General features: G+C 41.7%; 1 protein-coding gene across 1 annotated transcript in view; it reads right to left on the bottom strand.

The window, feature by feature from the left end:
• GLIS1 (GLIS family zinc finger 1) overlaps positions 1-3,581 on the bottom strand; it is a 197,087-nt gene extending 193,506 nt beyond the window's left edge. The window contains exons 1-2 of the mRNA XM_060276899.1: positions 3,421-3,581; positions 1,109-1,528 (exon numbers count right to left, since the gene is read on the bottom strand). Of these exons, the coding sequence (XP_060132882.1) occupies positions 1,109-1,457 (349 nt within the window). The 5' untranslated portion in view covers positions 1,458-1,528; positions 3,421-3,581. The remainder of the gene's footprint in view (positions 1-1,108; positions 1,529-3,420) is intronic.
• Between the last annotated feature and the right edge of the window lie 9,611 nt (positions 3,582-13,192).

Genomic DNA, 13,192 nt, shown 5'->3' with positions numbered 1-13,192 from the left:
CTTAATTGTATACTATTGGCCATCTCTTTTGAGATGAAACGAAAAGAGTTTCAGCCATTTTAGTACGAAAAAGGAAGGAAGCACTGACAAATCTTACCACTCTGGGTACTACTGTTTCCCATTGCAAATTATGTACAGTACTCCCCATTCTTGCTATGAAGATTTCCGTGGGATAAATCAGACTGTTTTCTTTCATCCTAGATTTCAGAGTTGGTACACACTGAATTAGCATATTAGAGTCAGCCCGTGTACACATTTGAAAAGCCTCATCGTGTTTACATGTTATCAGACCTCCTCCTGGAAAATCTATCTTTCAAATCCCATTGTTCTACAGTCCTCATCACTCAGACTCGCTCCCACATTTGTAGAATGAAAAAAATTGCTCATCTACACACAAGATTTAAACAATAACTTATAATAATAAATACGTTCCGCACCTTGCAACAAAGGATGACACAAAATTATTATTAATGAACCTTAAGTGAGGCATTTTGAAAGCAGAAACTTTACAAGCCAAATAGGGAAAAGGTTTGCATGGCTATATTTGTCTCTGACTATAACATGCTTAGTTTTCAAACACCCAAAACCCTACCAGACACTTAAGATGGCGACAGTTTCATTTTCTCTTGAAATCAGGAGAGAGGGCAATAACTAACTAAACTATAATATAATAATAATAATAATAATTTATTATTTGTACCCCGCCCATCCGCCTGGGTTTTCCCTGCCACTCTGGGTGGCTTCCAACAGAGATTAAAATACATTAAAATATCACACATTAAAAACTACCCTTACTACTCCTACAAATACAGAACAAAGAAGAAATAAGTTTGTTTTCTCTCTTTTCTGACACAGTGCCTATACAGCACTGTCTGCACATATTTTTCAGAACTTGGTCTTGCTATTTCTTTCAAGTATCGATGACTAACTAGGCCATCTACAAGGGAAGTCTGGTTTAAATTGTCTTGTGGTGAGAAAGTGAAGGAAAGTTGCCAAGCTAACAAATAAATTAAGTGAATAAAAAAAAGCAAATAGCATCCTGAGAAACAAGGAAGGAAAAGGAGACCACAGATAAAATATTTTACAGTTCATGCACTTTATTACTCACCCTTTTGCTGCAAATACTCTCTGCCGGTTTTAGGGCATCGTGTCTCTTGTGTCCTTTGCAGAATAGGGAGCCTCTCAAATATGCTAGGTCTTTTGGGAAAGAGATCTAGCAGAGGCACTGGCAGTTCAGGTGGGCTCTGCTGAGCTTCAGTGCTGTCACCACCATTGCTGACAGTTATTTTAAAGGACATCTGGGAATTCAAAAAAGCTCGACTGCTATTTGAACAGCTACTTTGGGGCAGCTCCTTCATAGGCATGACTTGGCGTTTGTCAATGGCTTCAAAGAATGCTGCACTGCTGCTGCTGCTGCTGCTGCTGGACTTTGGATAATCTGCCACTTCATAGTGCATATTGATGCCCCTCTACTGGAGGGGCTCCCTTCCAAGTCTCCTACATCAAGTGGAGCAAGAAATGTTGAAGTCTGTCAACAGATTAAACGTTGATTAGCATTCTTTATTTACTTCAGGTATGGAAACAGACAAAGTTGCCTATAACAAGTAACAAGTCACCTCTAGATGATCAGGAAGTACAAATTTTCTAATCTAGAAGACAGCTGGCTGGTTGATTTCAAATTTGGACCATCAGTCTACCATAAATGACTAGCAGACTAGTAATGCAAGTAAGCAAACTGACTAGTAACACTTCTGTGGGCAGTAACATTAGTGGGCTTCCAGAGAAGTACGGTATGCATGTGAGGCTGCAATCATGCACCTACTTCCTTAGGAACACACCCTACTCAATAGGATTTAATTATGACTAGACATCGATGGGATTACAGTGTCAGTCATTCTGTAGTCAAAATATTCTCCACAATAGATGTGTAATGTATTGTGGCATCAGCTTTTATAGGGTAGAGCCCACTACTAGATATAGATTTATAAACAAGACAGAGTAAACCCTATTTACTACTTAAAGAAAGAAATAAGATGTCCATTTCCAAAATATTTCATTTATTCATTTTTAACATTTTACCATAATTCTGTCACTCAGCACTAGAAAAAAAATATTGATCATGCATGGCATAAGTTTATCAAAAGGTGTCACTGAAAGATGTGACTATTTAGACCATAGGATGATCTTTATCCTCAACTAGGCAAACTCAGATTTGCATAGATTGTGGCTAGCAAAGTCTCACCAATAGCCAGTCTTTGGAGGTGGGAATTCCAAAATCAAATTAATCCTTTCAACCCCAATAGAAGGTGGCAATTAAATATTTACAGCCATTGAAAGCATCATTTAGAAGCATGTGCCCTTCTTGATCTCACACCCCAGTACACATTCCAGTCAAACATTCCAAAAGAGGAATTCCTTTATAAATCTTAAAATCCATGGGGATCCGTAAACATCATCTATGCTAGGTATTGGCTTGTGCATTGGCTAGCCGCTAGTGCATTCAGCCTATTGTCCAATGAAGTGTAAATCAGATGCTTTTCTTTTTTTAACAGAGAACAATAAATACCAGGCAGGAAAGACTGAGAAGTATTTTGTTGTGGCTAGAAGCTTGGAAGCAATGGGAAGTTTGGGGATTTGTTAGGTTTTCGCTAATATAGATGAATGTAATTACAGGTAGGTAGCCGTGTTAGTCTGAGTCGAAACAAAATAAAAAATTCCTTCAGTAGCACCTTAAAGACCAACTAAGATTTTATTTTGGTATGAGCTTTCGTGTGCATGCACACTTTATCAGATACCATGAGTTTCCCTACAACGCTACCCTTGGTCTTCTCATGTGGGGGGGGGGGACGGACCTCTTAATGTTTTGCTCCTGCTGATTCTTTCACTTCTGCCTGACGAAGCGCAATGGCCAAGAAGACTGCAGCAGAAGTTCGTTTTTTAAAAAAAGTAAGTTGCATTTCTGAATTTGTTGAAACAGCACGATTAGCGAAGAACGCATCACTCAGAATGCAGAACTGCCCTCCCGCTGCCTTTGGGCGCTTTTAACTTTTGCAGGGAATCATAAGCGCCTGAACTGCTGAACGAGGAGTTCTGCTGAAGCCGAAAACTTGCTACCTGCATTTTAGAGCGATATAACAAAATTTAGCCTCGCTAAAGTGCGGGGGGGGGGAATGCCGGCCGGCAATAACCACTGCACAGGTCCGCATGTTTCCAGGGCAGCCTCGCCGTAGGTACTTGAGGGAGCTCTAACGCCCAGCTCCTCCAAACAGCCAAGGGCAGAAAGAGAGCTCCCCGCCGGGAATTAGATAAAGAGACCAGCGCTCTGCCTTTGCAACCCACGCCAAGTGGAAAGCATCTCAATTAGGCAGGCGCACACACTCCCCTGCAGGTGAAAAGCCGGATCCTCCCCATGCCCCCTACCTGCCGGAGAGACGATGCTGCTGTCTCAACAACTGCATCGCTGGAAGAGCTCCTCCAGCTCTGACGGCGATCGCTCCTCTCTGCGTTGTGCCGTCGTAGCTTCTCCACCCGCTCGGCGTTGCCTCTAATGCCGGGCGCCTGATTGAAGGCAGCCGCGGTCATTGCCCTTCCAACGCGCCGGTAGCTGGGGAAGCCCAGCCCCTGAGTCAGATCGGGCGGAGAGGAACCGCCCCTTCGGTGCTGGGATGGGCGGCGAGCGTGCAAGGGCCAGGGAAGGGACACGCGTGTGCAAAGTAGAGCACGCCGGCACGTGGCGGTGCAAAACTATCCTTGCTCGCTCCTTCTTGCCCCAGTTTGCGAGTTCATCAGTGGACAACTTAGTGCCGGTCCATGCTTTAGCCAACTGAGCTATCCAGACATGCCCATCAAGGTAATCTGCAGAATATCGGAAATACGCCCCTAAAATACAGCTCCTCATTCTTTTGTTTCGGCTCTCTTTTTACGGAAGAAATTGAGCATCTGTATCACACTTATTTTTATTCCATAGCTATCAACCCTCCCTTTTTTGCGGGAAACTCCCTTATCCCAAGCCACAGCTGTCAACTTTCCCTTTTTTTGCTGGAAATTCCCTTATTCCAGCGCCGTTTCCTGCTGCTATCCTGGATTGTTAGATATACATAGCTGCCAAGTTCTCCCTTTTTTAAAGGGAAATTCCTTTATGCTGAATAGGCTTCCTCGCGAGAAAAGGGAAAACTTGGCAGGTATGGATATACCATAGACTGTCCCCAGGACAGGTGAGGCTGCTGATCCCTTATTTTCAAATCCGAATGTTGACAGCTATGTTTAATTCATGTTACAGGGATATCGCCGTTTCCAACTACAGTACAGTACTGTACCTGCATTTTGTTCCACTGGAAAATGCGATCCATTTGTAATTATAGTAGCCTTTGTAATTATAGTAGCACAGATTGCAGCTACACACACAATGGGATTGGTATTTTGTGGGCAGAGTTGGCATAAATACACATAAACTTTAAAATAGCAGAGGACTGAATTTTGCTGAAACAGAGTAACAAGCTACTTCTCTGGAATTTCTTACTACACTGAACAAAAAAACTCACGCGCTGTTCCTGAACACCAGCAGAGTTTGCCACAATATTTATGGAAAACAGCGTATATTGAAAAAGAAGCTTATGTAGACCACAGACTACTTTGATGCATGAAGCAGAATAAGGCCATCATATATGGATTTTGTAGCCCCATGGGAAGTATATCCTGGACCTAGGCAAAATGAGGTGGTATTCAGTGCCGGTCCTACTCCAAGTAGACCCATTGAAGTTACTAAACATGACTAGTTTAGGCTCATTAATTTCAATGGGACTACTCTGAGGAGCACTTGGGTTGTTTACAACCCATTGTTCCATTCATTGTCTTTCAAGAAAGACTGGGAAGCTCATACTTTGTATTCTTGAGTAAAGCACCATGCTGATTTCTTTGTTAAGGGTTGCATTATGGAGACAAGTATTAAGACCTATTAAATAAATAACTGATTACAATATTCTTAAGGATCCTTCTAAAACTTGCTTTACTTGGGAAAGGTAGAGAACATGCTTTGCATGGCAGGGAAGGGGCACCAGCGAAATCTCAGCTGAAATTGGCAGTGGGGTGGGGAGCCCAGGTGGGTGACACCTTGTGGGCTTCCTCCACCTGAGATGACTGCTTCACCCTGCTCATGGGTAGGCTGGCACTGACCCCTTTGCCAATTCACTGTAAAGAACAGGTCTTCACAAAAGCAGGCTGTATCCATTTTCATCAAGCTTCACTTAAATCTCTGTACAGCTAAGGGAAGCTAACCAAAGCCAATACATAAAGATAAGGGCTGGATATAAAAGGTGTGTGTGTGTGTGTGTGTGTGTGTGTGTGTGTGTAAATGAGCATATCTAGCATCTATAAATACATTATTTTCTCTTTTCAAAATTAAAGACATCCAGTCAATAGATGGGAACAGCTATCTTTTGCTGAGTCAGGCCATTGGTTCATCTATCTCAGTATTTTCTTTACTGATTGCGGTGACTATCTAGGGCAGGGGTCAGCAAGGTTTGTCTGGGCCGGTTCACTCCAGCGGAGATCCCTGCGTGGGCTGGATTGCACGCAATTTTCAGCGTCTGAGAGGATGTGCAGGTGCGATTTCCGGCACCGCGGAAGCGAGTCCCAGCGCTGTGCTGCAGCAGTTTAGTGCAGCACAGCAGGGACTTGCCGAGCGGGCAGCTCGGTTCGGGGGCAGCTTGTGGGTCGCTTAAATGACCCCCCCCCCCATGGGCTGCTTGTGGCCCATGGGCCTTAGGTTGCCTACCCCTGATCTAGGGTTTCAGATGTTACATTTCCAGCCCTATCTGGCAGGGCTTGAACCTGGGACCTTCTGCATGCAAAGTACTTGCCCTGCAATGAGCTAGAGCCCTTTCTCAAGGGAGCAGCTATCTCTACACAGAGGAAGGCGACAATGCAATTGGGAGAGTAGCTATAGATACTGCTTAATAGTTAATTTTGGCAGAGTGATCGTGTGAGTATGTTAATCAAATTTAGGTCCGATTTAGTCCAACAGGGAAATGTGGTGGTACATTTTGTGACATATAATACCATTGAGCTTGAGGCAAAACAATATAGTATGTCTTGGGCCCAGGCTACCCAAATGATCGTATCTCCCTATATTAACCCACCTGGGGGCTAAGATCCTCAAGTGAACATATTCTCTTGCTCCTATCAACATCATAAGTACGGTTGACATTGAGATGAGAGAGAGAATTTCCTGCCAACCTAGCAGTTCGAAAGCACGTCAAAATGCAAGTAGATAAATAGGAACCGCTACAGCGGGAAGGTAAACGGCGTTTCCATGTGCTGCTCTGGTTTGCCAGAAGCGGCTTTGTCATGCTGGCCACATGACCTGGAAGCTATATGCCGGCTCCTTCGGCCAATAATACGAGATGAGCGCGCAACCCCAGAGTCGGTCACGACTGGACCTAATGGTCAGGGGTCCCTTTACCCTTTACCTATCACCTACCCATTCAGCACCCGTTATACCAACTTGCCCAATTTTGTTGCCAATTTTTTCCCCAATGTCACATACTCTGCCTCCAAGGTCCCCACTGGCTCCCTGATATAAGAAGTGGCTTTAAGCACCATTCTACATAAAATTTGGCCATGAAACAGAATAATCTCACCCTCCCAAGAAGAGATGGCTTGTCCATCAAGGAATCAAAAGAATGCTACCATGCTCTTTTAGGGCTCTTTTTTATGGGCTTGTTCTAGTTGCCTAGGAAAAACTATTAACTTGATAAGCTTGGGAGCAATTGTCCTGGAGGAACCACCATACAGGTTCAAAACACATTAGAACTGTTGAACTCCATTATACATCAACTTGACTTTACCTCTACATTTCCCCCCTATTTGGTTAGGATGGCCCTGTATTTCAGCTGGGGACCAAATTGCTCTTCCCCATATCAACAGAACATCTTTCAAAAAGTGTGGACAACCTGTAGCCACTCTTAGTTACACATGCCAACTTATCTTTCCTAGTCATCAGCTATCACCTGCTGTTATAACATAGCTGTTATAATACTCCAAATCACTCTCACCCCACTCCATAGGGTTCCAAACAAGTTCAAATGCTCCACAGCCACTATCCCAATAAGCTTCCTTCCCTGATGCATGTTTGCAAGGTCCCATATAATCAGTGGGATTTGCTCATGAGTAGCATGCCTAACACCATAAACACTTACAGTCCCTATATGATGAGTCGGTATTATTATCACTATGGTATGAACAAAATGAGATCGAGGGAATAATGTTTTACATCAGGCCATGTAGTGAGTCCAGAGGTGAGTAGAGTAGAGTGAGTAGAGGTTTGAGCAGGAGTTTCCTGGCAGCCAGCTAACATTCTTAGGGCCAAACTAGGGAAGATGCCACATCCATTAACAATTGTATTATATTTGTTAAAGTAAATTGCAGGTGCACAAATCCATGCTGGGACTCTGGTTGATCATTTGCCTCTCAAAGCAGACCCACTGAAGATCCCATCCCATCTGCTGTTTGCGCTGCAAAATATTTCCATCCACTCACAGCAAGTACAGGGGCCCAATCTGGATTGGGAATGCAGCAGAGGTCAAAGGGTTAAAGCCCCCTAACTCCCACCACTACCACCACCAAGGTCCTAATATCTACCAAGTCCTCCTCACCTGCAATTTACTTGTAAAAAGCTGTTCACATAATAGCTAATTTAGGATAAGGATTGCCAGAAGAGAAATTTCAATTCACCCCATTTCTCTCTCTCTCTCTCTCTCTCTCTCTCTCTCTCTCTCTCTCTCTCTCTCTCTCTCTCTCTCTCTCTCTCTCTCTCCCTCCCTCCCTCCCTCCCTCCCTCCCTCCCTCCCTCCCCCTCCCCCCTCTCTCTAACACACACACAGGTTCCTGCTTTGTGAGAAAAAAGTTTACATTAGATTTTGAACCACTGCATTGGTCGCAACCAGCCCAGTCAGCAGAATACACATACCTTCCAACATTTCTCCAATGAAAATAGGGACATTTCATTCCATAATGATAATTTTACTACGTACTTATACCCCACAAATCTTACTGGGTTGCCCCAGCCACTCTGGGCAGCTTCTGACATATATAAAACACAATAAAACGTTAAACATTTTTAAAAAACCTTCCTCATATAGGATTGCTTTCAGATGGCTTGGGGGCTGGATAACTCCATACCCTCCAGCATTTCTCCTATGAAAATAGGGGCATACAAAGGAAAAGTGGGACATTCCGGAATCAAATCAGAAACTGGGGTGGCTTCTCTAAATCAGGGATGTGCCTGGAAAATAGGGACATTTGGAGAGTCGACATAGCTGTACATATACTGTATGAGCAAACTATATATATATTTATTTTTTATTCAATGGTTCGTCTTTTTTATTGTTTAAACAGTTAATTGGCTGTTTATCTCTTATTTATAACAAAATGGTCTTTAGTTTCTCAGTGAAGGCCACTTCGCATATTAAATTTTGGGGCATAAAAATTAACCTCGGTGCTAAAATAGCATGTACATGAAAGGTCTAACTATGGAGTTTCTATCCAGCTTTAGTGTACCTGGTTCAGAAAGTTGATACATACGTCTGGCACCTTCACAACTCAGGTTGCTGAAAAATAAGAGACACATATCCCTTCATTCAAATGTAAATATACACTTTTCTCTCAACACTAGGATTAATTTTCATGTCAAATAGTAATTTGGGAGGTAGCTCTGAAAACGGTACAAATTGCTAAGAGGAGACCACATAATAGGGTCACAGTATTAGCCATGCTCTTAGTGCAGCCAGGGCCAGCCCAAGACATTTTGCTGCCTGAGGTTCAACAGCAAATGGTAATCAGCACCACCATCCCAAACTGCATAGCACTCAAAGCCAGTCAATTCCTAATTCTGGAGCAGACAATTCCAAAAACCATCTCTCCCATTCCTGGCAGTAAAAAGACAAGAATAATAAATAACAATTTGCAGCTCTTTAATGACACCCACAGTCACTTGATAACTTGTAGTTGCCAAATGTAGCTCATCAGCCAAGTATGGTCCAGTGTGTGTGTGTGTGTGTGTGTGTGTGTGTGTGTGTGTGTGAGAGAGAGAGAGAGAGAGAGAGAGAGAGAGAGAGAGAGAGAGAGAGAGAGAGCACACCTTGGTGCCCGCCTGAAACTGTAAAAAATAGATTTGTCAAATATCTAGCCAACAACAATTGATGGGGTCACAAGTAGTGCAGGCCTGGTCTGGTGTCACTGTCAACAATATCTGCACCAGATGGGTTAATAAAACGTTCAAGATAGGAGCACGCTATCTTCCAGATCTTTGGATGTTTCTGGGGCAACCCTTTATGATGAACAAATTGGCCACTTCTTTTAGAGAAGTTCTACAAAGGCCAGGTATTCATCAACATCCTTCTTCAAAAGAGAGAGAAACCCACTGGAGATATAGATTAAAGATTTTTCTGACCAGTTCCTTTTAAGCTAAAACCTCTGAGTGTGTGTTTTATCCCTAGACAGAATGTAGGTCAAACTGACCATGATAGCTTGTGGTTTTCCTATCTCAACTTGCAGTCTACACTGTACTGTACTGCACTTGTGGCAGGGGAACCTTATCACATACAATTTATCTGTGACAGTGGCAAAGGGGTGGAGATGTTTTGTACATGCTAGAAGAGTTAAGCACAAAAGTCGTCATTGCTGCCAGTTCTAGGTAGATGTGCTTCACTCCAGATGTGGAAGAACTGAGGTAGCTTGACTGTCATAGGCTGTTATTATATGTACACAATGAGGCAGCAAGTGCACATGGTGTGTGTTGGTGTTTGTACATACAGTATAAAAGAGAATCAGCACTTTTCACCTTCTTTTCTGTGCCAGAAGCTGCAGCAACAATTTGCAGCCGAGTCAGAGCTGTCTCTCTCTCCCCCCCCCCCCCCGCCCTGATGGTATTCAACAAAGTTTTACTCAGAGTAGACCCAATTAAATTAACAAACATGCCTAAATTAGGTTCGTTCATTTCAACAGGTCTACTCTGAGTAAAACTTAGTTGACTACCACTCACTGTGTTAAATGGGTAAAATAAAGTTCTCCTCTACCAGTGTTAGTAGGAAAAATGGATGATGAATGAATGCTCCTTTCTTTTCTTTTTTTAAGTGGGGGGTTGTACAAGAAAGCAAATGACAAGAGCAGAAAGGACCTATATACCCTCTTAAACTTAAGCACAATAGATAATTTATATGCACGTGGTCACTGTTGTGTGAGGGAGAGAACACTGAGGCATATGGCAGCCATGTTTCTTCCTCCCAGGCCTTTTCCTGAGGTAAAGTATTGTTATTGTTAGACATTTTTTATGACACCTTTCAGCCAAATAGCTGCCCGAGACAGCTTACAAAGGTTCATATTAAAATTCAAGTCAAATTTTTAGAACAAACAAAAAAATCCAAACGCTTTAAAATACTGTAGACTAAAAGTCAAACACATCCATGTTCCTGCCAAAAGGCAAACGGCAATCCCCACAAAAATGTCACTTAGGATGCTAAGAAGAAGATCTCAAACCAACACCCTCAAACAAGGATCAACATTTAAAAAGTCTTGCTTCATTTTTAAGGTATCAGTTCCTCACTTTCATCTATTCAACCCCATCCAATTTGCCTTCCTCACCAATAAGGGAGTTCTGAACAAAGTTTCATTCAACATGAAGTGAGCCAAAATTCTCTGAAGATAATTTTCAGAGAAATACTGTTTGAGGACTTCACCTCCCCAGCTCACCTGAAAAAAAATATTCAGCAAAATGCCTCCCCTCAGTTTCACAACTCACAAAGAGTGTGCAGAATTTTGGGAGGCCATTTTCCCTCAGCCTTAGACCAAATAAGCAGACTGCATCTGGAGGAGCTGAATTTTACATATTTATTGGAATTTGCCAGCCTGAGCCAAGTGTTCGGCTGCCAGCCTTGAGCCTGTTTATAATCATGCATATAAAGAGACAACACCATATTTGTGAACAATGTAGTCTCTCAACAAGTAGAAAGTTGTTGTTTTTTCCAGCAGAAAACAACCTAATTAGATGCATTAACCTCTTAGCTTCTGGGGGGATATTAATTTAGCCAGTTTTTCAAAACTATAGTCCATCATTATGGCTAGCTGAATTTTCTCTAAACTTGGCTGCTTATCCAGAGTATAACTAGGTTAAATTACTGAAGAACTCTTTCTTAGTTCTAGACAGTAAAAATAATAAAATAATATACAAGTTACAGGAGCCATTTGTCCTTTTCTCTCCAGTTACCCATGCCTGAGGTACTGTTGATATAGCAGCCTGAGCTTAGCTTTTACGAGCTAAAACAGAAGTAATACATATGTGGTCCCTTTTGGCCCCCTCTAGACTACACTCTCTAGGTATATGGAGCAGGGCCAATTTCTCATAACAGGCAGAGACACCCAATAATTAAACAATAGAATTATGACTTATTTTTTTATTTAATATGTTTACATTCCGCCTTTATCCCAAGTTGGGATTCAAGGCAGCTTGCGACATTTAAAACATAAATTATTAAAATACATAATAATAAAATCAAATTAGTTAAACCAATAATTAAAATGCAATGGAACCTAATTTAAACCAGCAATTAAATTATAATTTGCCCTGGTAGCAGCCCAGTGCAATGTAGCAGCAAATATCAATGTGGACGGAGCTCTCCAGACTGGATGTACAGAGATTCCAGTCGTCTTCAAGACTGATAAGAGCAATTGTGTATTTGCTTAAGGACAAGCTTTGTTATTTCAAAAGCACTGGAATCAGGAAGATCTCACAGAAGTTGTCCTCTGCAATGCTAACCATAGCGTATGAAGGAAAATAGGCAGGTGGATCAAAAAATGTGCATGTGGCCATAATTACAGGATCTGGTGTGACAGAAATGGCTATGCATACCAAAGGCTACACAAGGAGCCACAAAACCCTCCCTCCCAAATAGTTGTTTTGGGAAAGAATGGCTTCTTTGGATTGAGATAACATACAAGAGTTGTTTTCTAAATACAGCTTCTCTTTCTCACAGGAAACAGAAAGCTCAACCCCGAAAGTTATTGAGGTTTTTTATTGCAACCCTAACCCCAGATGTCAATTCTGCCTTTGAAAGCTCTATCACGTGCCAAGAGTCATAGGATATTTCACCAGCAAATCCTGGTATGGCTGGGAAGATCTACGGTCCAGTAGTCTAAAAATCTAGAGAGCTGCTGCCAGTCAGCTGACAATACTGAGCTACATAGACCCATGAGATGACTTGGTTTAAGGCAAGCTGGGTACAATCCACCCTGAATTGCCCTTGCTTTGCAAAATGTTACTGTAATTTATATTTTGCAAATGCAATTGTTCCTCAGGAGTCACACTGTATGGAATACAACCCTTTATCTCCCATGTTTATAATGCGATTTCATGCTACAAGCCACAAGAAAGTGCAATAAAACTGGCAGATTTTTAAGTCCTGTGTGTCCTGTGTTGTCATTATCACACAACCCAGCACCACACATTCTTTTTTTTATTAAAAAGAAACTTTATTTCAATTCTTTAAAAAAGTTACATAAAACCATAAACAGGTAACTGATACAAAATAAAAACAGAATACAAAATAAACAAACTATTGCAATATAATCAAAATTAAACATCAAGCTTATCTAATAACTGAAATTAGAAAAAAGAAAAAAAAGAGAAACAGAGCAAAGAAGGGGGGGGGAAGGAAAAGAAAAGAAAAGAGATAAAAATTGCTTCCTGTTGTTTGAATACCGCTTTCCTTTACATAATTTCTTTTATCTCGCTTTACTTCAATTATTGTTTATACCTGATCTCCAACTCCCCTTTATATCTTTCAGTCTAAGCAAATCACCAAATCTACATTTAATCCTTCTTTTTTCAAAAAGTCCTCAACATACTTCCATTCTTTTTTACAAATTTGTCTGGGGGTATTTCGGATTGCTGCTGTCATTTTTGAGAGATTCATAAATTCTACTAACTTTTCCTGTCATTCTAAAATAGTTGGGATTTTCTCCCCTTTCCAATGTTGTCCAATCAGAAGTCTTGCTGCTGCGGATGCGTAGAGGAGGATGTTTTTCCTGTCTTCTGGGATGTTCTCTGGTACCATGCTTAATAGAAATAACTCTGGTTTTTTATCAAATGTTGTTGTTTTAATTGAAGAGGAAATGGATGGTGTTTGAAAGGACACACACA

The sequence above is a fragment of the Zootoca vivipara genome, chromosome 7, assembly GCF_963506605.1.
Source record: "Zootoca vivipara chromosome 7, rZooViv1.1, whole genome shotgun sequence".
In the NCBI taxonomy this organism is placed as follows: domain Eukaryota; kingdom Metazoa; phylum Chordata; class Lepidosauria; order Squamata; family Lacertidae; genus Zootoca; species Zootoca vivipara.
This window is presented reverse-complemented; position numbering and strand designations above follow the sequence as displayed.